The sequence below is a fragment of the Ananas comosus genome, linkage group 4 (genome assembly GCF_001540865.1).
Source record: "Ananas comosus cultivar F153 linkage group 4, ASM154086v1, whole genome shotgun sequence".
Taxonomy (NCBI): domain Eukaryota; kingdom Viridiplantae; phylum Streptophyta; class Magnoliopsida; order Poales; family Bromeliaceae; genus Ananas; species Ananas comosus.
Genome location: NC_033624.1, coordinates 6,448,753 through 6,459,086, shown reverse-complemented (window position 1 = coordinate 6,459,086; position 10,334 = coordinate 6,448,753). Strand labels below are relative to the sequence as shown.

The 10,334-nt window shown below is 36.7% G+C and overlaps 1 protein-coding gene across 3 annotated transcripts; it reads left to right on the top strand.

Moving 5' to 3' along the window:
* On the top strand, window positions 296-10,084 carry LOC109709250 (mitochondrial pyruvate carrier 4). Of its 3 annotated transcripts, none has more exons than XM_020231382.1 (6): window positions 296-341; window positions 4,166-4,267; window positions 5,096-5,194; window positions 5,306-5,358; window positions 7,991-8,064; window positions 9,841-10,084. In XM_020231382.1, the coding sequence occupies exons 2-6, from the start codon at window positions 4,213-4,215 to the stop codon at window positions 9,884-9,886; spliced, it is 327 nt and encodes a 108-aa protein (XP_020086971.1). In that variant the 5' UTR covers window positions 296-341; window positions 4,166-4,212; the 3' UTR covers window positions 9,887-10,084. The 3 variants fall into 3 exon arrangements, with proteins under 3 accessions (XP_020086971.1, XP_020086970.1, XP_020086972.1); XM_020231381.1 differs by having other exon boundaries at window positions 308-341; window positions 4,148-4,267; XM_020231383.1 differs by having other exon boundaries at window positions 315-339; window positions 4,160-4,267.

The following is a 10,334-nucleotide window of genomic DNA, read 5'->3' as shown; positions in this document are numbered from 1 at the left end:
CAAAACTAGTGGATTTTTTATGCAAATTAGCCAAAAATTTTAGATTCTTTATTTTGAAGTCACGATCATCGGGTTCTCACTGTACGGTGTATGAGATTTATTTATACACCTGGTGTACGCAATAACTTCTTGAGCACCACCTCGCACTTCTTTTCTTCTGACCGGCCGGTTTAAAAATGACGTGGCACACCAAGTGCACATAAACATACTTCCCCCTCCGTGGGTCAGACGTCAAGTTTCGTGCAGCCAATAAGACGACGACTTACGGAGAAGGTCGAGGCGGCCTCAGTTCTATTCGCTTCTTACCCCCCCTCCTCTCTCTCTCTCTCTCTCTCTCTCAGGTAACAAGTCATCCCTCTTCTCCCTCTAAAGCTATTTTACTCTTTTTAGGGTTTTGGGATGCCCAGTCGGGGTGATTCTGTGTTCATCACCATTTTATCGATTTAGATTTTAATTTTTCCTTTCTATACGATCAGTAATTTTCGTAATTAGATCGAGATTCTCTATCGATTTTATTATGATTTTGGTTGGTTTTTCAGTAGGATTGCTCCTATCAAATGCCCTGTTGATTCACTCTTGGGTGGATTCGCAGCTAAGGAAGCGGTAGGTGTGATTTATGTATGAGGATTCGATTGATGAAATGGTGATTTGGTAGGGTTTGGTGCTGGAGCAAGGAGAGGGTTAGGATTGGTTTGGGATCGGATGAGTTGTGATAGGATTGAAAAGGGGGGGATGGTAAGATTATTATTATTATTATTATTATTATTGGTATCGGGTACTGCGAGATGATAAGCAAGGAAGAACATAGAGAAATTCGATTGATAAATTGCCCAAATCGCGGGGATCCCTAGTGATAAGGCATGAGGAGGGGAAGGATGAGGTTGTGGTTTCGAGTACCGGTGAGAGGACCCGAGGATTCAGGTTTAGGGAGCCAAGTTCCTGATTCTCTTTCATGTGCTGCCGTGAATTCAGTCATAGGTCATTCAAGAGGCTTTTATGTTGGTTTTACTTATAATATAGGTTGAATTTGAAAGTTCTAACCGGAACTAAACAGTAAGCTACCGTTTGGTTCGGGGTTAAGGAAAAACTAGTTATTTCAGGGATAGGGTTAAGTTTAGGGTTAAGGTGGGGTTAGAGTATTTTTGTGTTTGGTTAGGGGTTGGAGTTAGTTCAGGTTAGTGAAAAATAGTGTTTGGTTGGAGTAGGTGGGATAAAAAGGATAGTGGGTTATTATGAATAGAAAGTAGTGTTTGGTTGGGGTTTGATGGGGTTAGGTGGGGTTAGCTAATCCGGGATAACCCATTTGAGGTGGGGTTAGCTGGGGTTAGCTAACCCCACCCATTTTTAGAAGTGTTTGGGGATAAAATGGGTTAAGGGGTTATTCCACCCTTAACCCCCAACCAAACGGAGGCTAAAGATATATTTGTTTTCCGCAGATATAGTATCATATTTATTATCTATTTTACTGAGAATAAAGTTTCTTCTAGTAAAGTTGAAGAATATAGATGTCTTTGAGGTTATCGTTTGGTGGTTGATTTTCTGTATTTTATTTGATTCAATATGACCAAAACTTAACTTAAATCTTTAACATGTGTGCAATTCAAGGTTCATAATCGTTCTGAGCTAACTTATGACTTGAATCAGCTTTAGGTAAGATTACTAGCAAGCGTGCTTTTGTTATTGGACCTAAGTTGTGATTTTTGAAGCTCCACTTCTTACATACATGGCCTCATTTAAGGATTAAGGCTGCTTTGCCTTATTTGAAAAAAAATATTGGCCAAGTTAAGCTCAAGCATTTTCACAAATGCATCCACAGATTTGCAACAACAATACTGAGAATCAGCAGTTTATTTCAAGTATATGAATAGAACATGTCCCCTACAGTAAGCAAATTAAGGTATACAGTAATCAAATTAAGTAAGCAAATTAAGATTATATATATAGGGTTATTTGCATACACGTCCCTGCAAACATAGTGAATTGCGAAAATATTCCTGCAAAACGGAAACTCCATAAGTTGTCTCTGCAAAAGTCCTAAGTTATGCAGATATATCCCTGCCGTCCAGATCTGTTAGAAAATTTTCGTTAACCACGGTTAAAATACTTAACTATGGTTAATTATAGTGTGAATTGACGTATTTACCCTTCTTCCTCTTCCTCCTCTTCATTTTCCTTCTTCTTCGTCGCCGGCAAGGAGATGCGGCACCGACGGTGGCGAACCCTCTTCTTTTTCCTCTTCCCTCTTCCTCTTTTCCCTTCTTCTTCCTTCCTCCTCCTTCCTCTTCCTCTTCCCTCTTCTTCGTCACCGGCGAGGGAGAAGAACCTCGTCGGGGTCGGCCTCGGAAAGGCGAGTGAATTTCTGGACAAGAAGCACGAGGACGTTGTTGTCGACGAGGGCGGCGACGAGGGCGTGCGCGGGGTCGTCGTGGTCGCCGAGGACGTTGGCGTCGGTGAGGTCGATAAGGAGGGAGACGACGTCGACGGCGATGTCGGCGATGTCGGGGCCGAGGAGGCCAACGAGGGAGCGGACGGCGTTGAGGGCAACGAGCTCCGGGTAGAGCTCCGGTGCCCTGGCGTTCTTCCCTCTTCTTCGTNGAGGGAGGGAGGGAGAGAGAGAGAGAGAGAGTCCGGCTACTATACTATCAATAGTACCAAGCTTTTCGTACTATCGAGTTTTCTGCTGTTAGATCTACCCTTTGATCATTTCCACCTGTTAAATTATACTATTCAATCAACCAACTACTCAACTCTAGGGGACCATTATCGTCCTAACCGCACATCCTTTTATCCAACGACCGAAAACTCGATAGCACCAAGCGCTTGGTACTATCGACAGTATAGTAGCATAATTCTATATATACATATATACATATCAGAAGTTAAACTAGAAAAGAAATCATCATTTACATTTTCTATGGTCTCATCTCAATTCTGAGTGTCCTTTATCATACTAAGTTATCCTAAACACAATAAGACATTGAAGTAGACTTTAGCATGGTGCTTAAACTTTAACATTGAACGAAATACTTAAGAATGCTGTGTTTTTGTCAGATTAGCTCATCCTACCTGATATGGTTTTACTCGGAGCTCAATTTAGTAGCAAGAAGACTATGAAGGAACTTACAAATTTCTCATGCATATTTTCTATTAATATCAACTTCTAGAAATTGATGCCAAATTTCCTGCAAAAAAAGAAGCGTGCATAAAGTGACAAGCCTTAAAAGGTATAAGGCTAGTTGTTAGGTAGAGCAGTCTAACATCTTAGTTGTAATTTAGGCTTCTATAATGAGTAACCTTCCCCTTGTTCTAGACATAAGAATGGTCTAGATGATGGGGATTGATGATAACATTTGGTTTAGAGGTTTATGTTAAGTCACAGGCTAGGCAATCTGCTGAATCTTAAACTCCTCGAGTAGCTGGTTTTTTGAAAATTGGTAATTTATAACCTATCGGAATAGAGTGGCTAATTTACATGCATGTTTGTACCAATGTACCTACATTAAGTCTTCTGGCAAGTTTATTTGGTAAAAAGATGCCAGTAAAGGGTTCCTTTGTGTCTTCTTATCTTTCAGCTTTTTAGATTTGGTAATACGAAAGATTAGTTGGTTAGCTGCCTACTTCCTACATCAGGGTCTATTAATGCTAGGAGTTGATTCTTCCATTGATTTCTAATATGTTGGAAACAATCTAAATTTTCTACATAAAACTGCCACCATGCAACTCAGGTCGGGAACGCATGAGGACCTTACTGGAGAGTCATGAAATTATTCCTGATTCCTGACTTGTAGGCATCTTACATTGCCCTGAGGTAGAGGGTCATTCCCATAACTGATAGTAGTGAAATCGTTATGGCAACGTAATATTCCTCATTAACAAAAAGTTGTAAACTCCTTATGCATCCCCGACCCAAATTGAACTGTGACAATCTCGTCATTTCAACTAGAAAATATAGAGCATTCTAGATTAGTTATAAACTTAGTCTCGCATTCTGGCATTCTTTGAAAAGTCTAGTAGTTTGGAAAAAAATCAAATGCTCCTCACTTTTTCTAGTTCATTATTCGGTTCTTTAACTGCTATTTTGAGTCATTGGTTGGCATTTTCCTTTGTATGTACCTGCAATGATATCCTTTATTGAACATTTATTCAGTGAATATACTGTTCTCAGAAGAAAGAAGAATCAGAATAGAGAGGTAAAAGGAAAAATAGCATCAAATGGCAGCATCAAAGCTTCAAGCTCTATGGAACCACCCTGCTGGGCCAAAAACTAGTTCGTTCTCTCTCAGTTTTATCACTTACATAATTATGATGCCTAAAATTGTACAGTATCACTTTTCTTCTTTGCACTTCCCTTTCCCAATGCGTCACGAGCTTCGCTCTTATATGTCAATTTCCACCATTTCTGGTGTAATATTTTTCATCCAAATGTATTTGATGACTGAGATAACTCTTTAAGTTCTATTGATCAATATCTCTTTGATGTAAAGAGGCAGCAGCTAATATTTTGCTTTTCAAAGTCTATGAGAACGTGTAAATGTAAGAAGTTTGATGTAATACCATTTTGTCATGGATAAATTTTTGAGCTGTTTTTATTTCTTGATGACAATCAATAGAATATAATTTAGAGTTGGTATATCAAGGATTAATATGTTGTAGTTTGTCGCTTAGCTTGGGGGTACTGGATTGAATATGCTACTATCTAGAATCTGGAGCTGGCAATAATAATGATGAAAGTCTGATAACTTCCATTGGTTTATCCTGCATAGCATTTTGTATTTTAAAATATAAAGCAACGCTCGTATTCTCTGGAGTGCTTCCTCGTATGATCGTATTCTGTTATGCAGTATCAACCGGTTCATAAATAGTGATATTAAATTGTTCAACAGTAAAAATATTTGCAGTTTTTAGGTTAGAGAAACTTGTTATAGGGGCTTTTTGATAATACATTACCGGGTGAAATCGTTGGGCAATCTAGAAAGGCTTCAGAACTTCATATGTACATATATATTGAGGACCAAGACAAATACTGATTTGTCATAATTAGGACTAATGGACTATACAGATTCTTTTCCTGACCCAAAATATAAATTACTTGCAGTTCACTTTTGGGCCCCAACTTTCAAATGGGGTATCAGCATTGCCAATATTGCTGACTTCTCAAAACCACCTGAAAAGATCTCTTATCCTCAGCAAGTTGGTATGCGATGCTAATGAAACTTATTCAATATTGAGAAACTTTTTTTTTTTTGACTAGCTTATGATAATTTGACATTAATTTTTCTTTCTTCTTTTTTTTTCTGGCACGTAGCTGTTACTTGCACTGGGCTTATTTGGTCACGCTATAGTCTGGTGATTACTCCGGTAAGCTCTTAATCTTATAACATATTCTTGACGTATCTTTCAAGTATCTGTAGATCATTATATATGCACATGCAGAATACCCATGTGCCAACACCCTTTTGCCGAGGACTCTTGGCAATAGTATATTCTCGTTTTAAATATATTTTTATTAAATCTTTTGTTCTTTATTAATGGAGTTACTTATCAATTTCAAAGAAATTTTCTAATAGCAGTACAACAGATTATTAGATTAAGAATTAAATTTAGTGGATGAAACAAACCCTACGAAAATTTGTCTTAAATTGCGTTAAAATTTAATGATGCTTGCAATTGATAAACTTAAAGGTTTATCCATTTTTTCACTGATGTCACTAAATTTTCATTTGTTCATGAAGTTATTTGGATTTGTGGCAAACAAATTTTACAAATTGGGGATATCAAAACCCAAATTGGTCATCCATTTCATCAAATTTGGGTCACTTATAGACTGGTAGGCTAAAAAAACTTTGGAAAGCAATTTTAAACTTGCTTGATTGAAAAAAATCACCAAAAAGATGGCGTTGAGTCATGCCGTAGGCATGGGGATTATACTAATGTTGAGAACATGTTACGCCACAGTCAATATGATCCCTGCCGACATCTTCTGATTTTGGAATTCTTCACACACAAGTAAATCATTTCAAGATGCAGCAATTTTGATAGCTTTGCTATTTGATGGTACTCATGGCTAAATAGCAGTCTTTCAGTCCTGCTCTTGCTAATGCTGATTATTCATCTATATTACCTCTATAAATAGAATTTTCATTTTGAATAATGATCTAAAAGGGCAGTATTCATTTATCAATTATCACACCCTAAGAGGGGACTTCTGCATGATGTGATTAAAGAGTTTCGAACCTACAATTTCAGGTTTCAAGTCAAAACTCTTAGCATTGCTCCAAGCAATGGACCCTGACTCCAAAAACTATATATGACTCTGTCCACACACTTGGTAACTCATTGAGAAAAGATTATTCTAGCTTATCCTAGCTTCTCTTTCATAAATTTTGGTTACTCATCTATTTGATAATTATGTAGTAATGGCAAGACCAAACTTCTCTTTATCCTATTAATGTTTGTGTCCTTTTTGTAACTTTGGGGTTGTATTGCATCCCTGTAGGCTTTTGGAAAAACTTATAGTTTTATTGGTTGCAAACTTTTTATAGCTGTGATTCCTTTCTTATAAGGTAGGATATTGTTTGTCTTACTTTTATAAGGAACATACTATGGTTCTTCCAATGTAATGGCTAATACTTCTAAGGAGGTAAATTTGCACCTTTGAACTGGCTAATTGAATTCATGTACGATTCTTGTAGTACAGTTACCTTGCTTAATTTTGCGCTATAGTTTTGTATTAGTTTATTTATCTGAGCTTGTTCTTTGCTTCTATCTATTATTTGTGGACAAAATCGTATGCAGTGACAGGTGATAGTGATCATATAAATAAAAGAATTTGAGGAAGTGTGATCTAGTTGACCAATAAGTTTCAAAGTTTGTTCTTCCAGTTTCTTAGTAAGCATCCCCGGTAGACTAATATTTCATATTATCAGAATAAATCAAGTGTTGTTGGGCAAATATTTACAATTTGTGGATAACCTAATTCTATCATTTCAATAGCTCTTTTTATCCTGAAACTTTTCTACCACCAATGTCACACTCAGTTGTCCCATATCAAGATAATGTGGGGACACTGTTTGAAAATGAAGTACTAGCCCTTTTGTTCGAATAACTTAAGCTGAATAAATATTTCTAGTTATTTGGTTCAGATCCAATAAGTTACGTATACTAATACTAGTGGGTTACTTGGAGCCTTAAAGCCGATCTTTAGTTGGTCTGGTTATGGTAAACTGGCAGGCACAGCATTTTACCTGAATTTGCGTACATTTGAATTTCAATTTAGAAGAGATAGCATCCATTCAATAATTTGATTTGAAGTTACAATGTCGAGGCAATGAGAATATAGATAATTAATTTGAAGCAGTTGAATCCCTCTTTTCGGCAAACAGGAAAACTCTAGGAATCTCTTTCAGTGAAGTAGGAGAAGGTTGGGTCCTATTGAAAGTACTCGGGGAGCAGAGTAACCACTATTTTCAGAGCTTATAAGAGTCGGAAAAAGACTGCAGAAATTGAAACGGGAGGTTATAGATGGTTAAAATGTGCCATTAATTGGACTGATTGATGCGGGTCCGGTGTGAGGCTTGCTAGTTAGTGGTTACATTAAGGAGGAGAGGTTAGGAAATCCATCTTTATATTTAATAAATGCATGAAGGTATTATGGTGGCTTTGTTGACTCCCATCGGAAGTCTCAGTTTGGTCTTTTCGATCATGATATACACTGATCTTTTCTTCAATATTCTTGTCAACTTTTCATCATTTGATTGATTAATTTTCATTTTAGAAACTAATTGAAAATTGAAATATTTTCTGAACTTTCCATGTAAAATCTAATTGAACATTGAAATATTTTCTTAAGTTACCTCATGGAAACTTAATTTTTTGGTTAAGCAACTCACTTGTGAATCCTTTCCAGTATCTTGTATATGTTAAGTAGAGGGTTCTGTGTTTTGCATTTCTTCTGACTGATTCGTCTTGGGGATTATTTATGGTGTTGCAGAAAAATTGGAACCTTTTTAGTGTGAACGTTGCAATGGCTGGAACAGGCATATATCAACTTACGCGAAAAATACGGTATGGTAAAACTGCTCCCTTGTTGTAGTTTTTTTTTCCTTGATATTTTATACTCGTGTACTTGAAATGGGATCAGTATCTGCACTCAGATCCATTAGGTTGAACCTGGATGCAAATTAAAGAATTATATATGAATTCAATTCACTTGTCCATCTATTCCGTGAATGTCTGTGGATGGTGGCAGATGATTTGCAATCTATGCATCTATGGAAGTTTTAAACAGAATAACAAAAATTTACTGCTTTGTATTTTTTTAAAAAAAGTGGGATTTGCAAGCTAAGCGCCTAAAAGAAGAATAGGGAAGTCCATCTGCCTAGCCAACCATATGAAATTTGAGTTTGAAAGTGAGGATATAATTGGTACCAAACAAGGCCTTTATCTAGAATTTTTTATTTCAACTCAAAGATTGATAAAGTTTTGTATTATGTATGCTTGAGGAGATATAACAATGTTTAAATAATAAAATGTAATCATTAAAAATACAGGCATCTTTATTTTATCCGAAGTCCGAAGCATGAAACACTCAAAAATAGTTGAGAAAGACGAGTAAAGAGAAAGAGGAGAGGAATACTCTCTGCCCTACAGAGAATATTAGGCTATGCCCTTCAAAGAGGAGTGGAAAGATGATGCTGAAAGGAAAATCTAAAACACCGAACTTCATTAATCGAAACGACCATCATGAATACAGTGAGAATTATGGGGTTTATTCATAGAATAACTTCTCTAGAATTTATAGCACTAGAAAAAAAATCACAAATTCCTAGAGTTTATCTCATAGAGAATAAAAATTTAATTTAAACAGATCTAATATTATCCCAAATTCAATTCAAATATTCAAATGCTAACCTAATTCAAACTTGAGTCACATTGGAACTGGATTAACCCCAAAAGCCTAATTACATAAAATCGACTCTAATCAACTTGCCTGGATCTAATCTACTGGGAACTCAATTCTCCATCGGAGGGGAGAGATCGCCACAAGGGCGGGGTGGGGACGAGTAGAGTGGGTAGTGAATGAGGGTGGGGATAGAGGCTAAGCTTGTGACATAAATAGCCTCTGCAAGAGGAATAGTTTCGAATTAATCATCTTTTATTATGTAGAAACCTTTAAGAGAAACAAGTGTCTGTATATAATTCTAGGGTATTGTTTGTTTTGTAATAGATGTAGCTTAGGCTGGGCCTGAAAAACCAATTAGATTTTGATTTTGCGTGTACGGCTCACAGTAAGCTAAGAGCCTGCAACCATGTATCAACAATTGTTTCTTTCATACGTTAGACTCTAATAAGAGAAGATCCAATCTTTCACATCACCAACACGCGTGGATGCATGCACGTACGCTACATATGCACTCATGCTATCCATGCACTCACGCATGTACAAACAACGACCAAGTGAAAAAGGAGAAAAAAAGGAAAGAAATTGATCAGTCAGTGATTGATTGATTTACCTTTGATAGCAAAGACATGCCTGTTGTTACATAGAAGATCGATCTAGTATGGTGTAATTATGGACGGGAAACTAAGCAATTGGCATGTAACTCGGGTTGATTTTGCTCATATGTTAGCATATGACAACTACAGCAAAGCACTTAAACTATCCGTAAAATTTTAATCATTATCTAAACCCTGTTTTGCCCACTATACTTGATTTAAGTACAACATAACAGGATTTATTGTTTCCGTTGTTTCAGTAAATTATGGGTTTGATTCTCTATTTAGTACTACATTTCTACTGAAACTGCTACACACTATTTGACCTGGTTCTCATTTTTACAGTCAAGATTACTTCTCTGAGGTACAAGAGGCACCTGTGGAAGGATGAGTACGACGTTGACTATCATTTTGTTCCATTTGTGGAATTTCTCTAGCTCTTTGTTTTATCTGATTTGGCTGTAAAAACAATTTGTATTTACTCCAGCGAGTGGTTTCTGTTGCTTGTACTCAGAAGAGTTGTTTCCTGGAATGTTCTGGGAAGGACCTGATACCTTTCAATAAAGCCACTTGTTGATTTGGAAATGTCCTCAAAATTTGTTACTCCTTTGATCTATACATTATTCCATCTGATTTCTCATTCAGGTGATTTGAAAGGAATAGGATATGATTAAATGTAAAGAAAGCCAAACTATTTAACAAATGGCAGTTTGCTACCTGGGGTTAATTAATGACTAATCTTTGGTCACACATAATTTCTCAAAATAGCATTTTCGAGTACATTTTCCACTCTCATTGCTAATTTTGTTGCACTGATTGGCACTGATTTTTATAGCAAT

Bases quoted from the DNA above. Each gene is read 5' to 3' on its own strand.
- LOC109709250 (XM_020231382.1), top strand. From the start codon at position 4,213: ATGGCAGCATCAAAGCTTCAAGCTCTATGGAACCACCCTGCTGGGCCA. The intron at 5,359-7,990 runs GTAAGCTCTTAA...ATGGTGTTGCAG, and splicing joins ATAGTCTGGTGATTACTCCG to AAAAATTGGAACCTTTTTAG. The intron at 8,065-9,840 runs GTATGGTAAAAC...TCATTTTTACAG, and splicing joins CAACTTACGCGAAAAATACG to TCAAGATTACTTCTCTGAGG.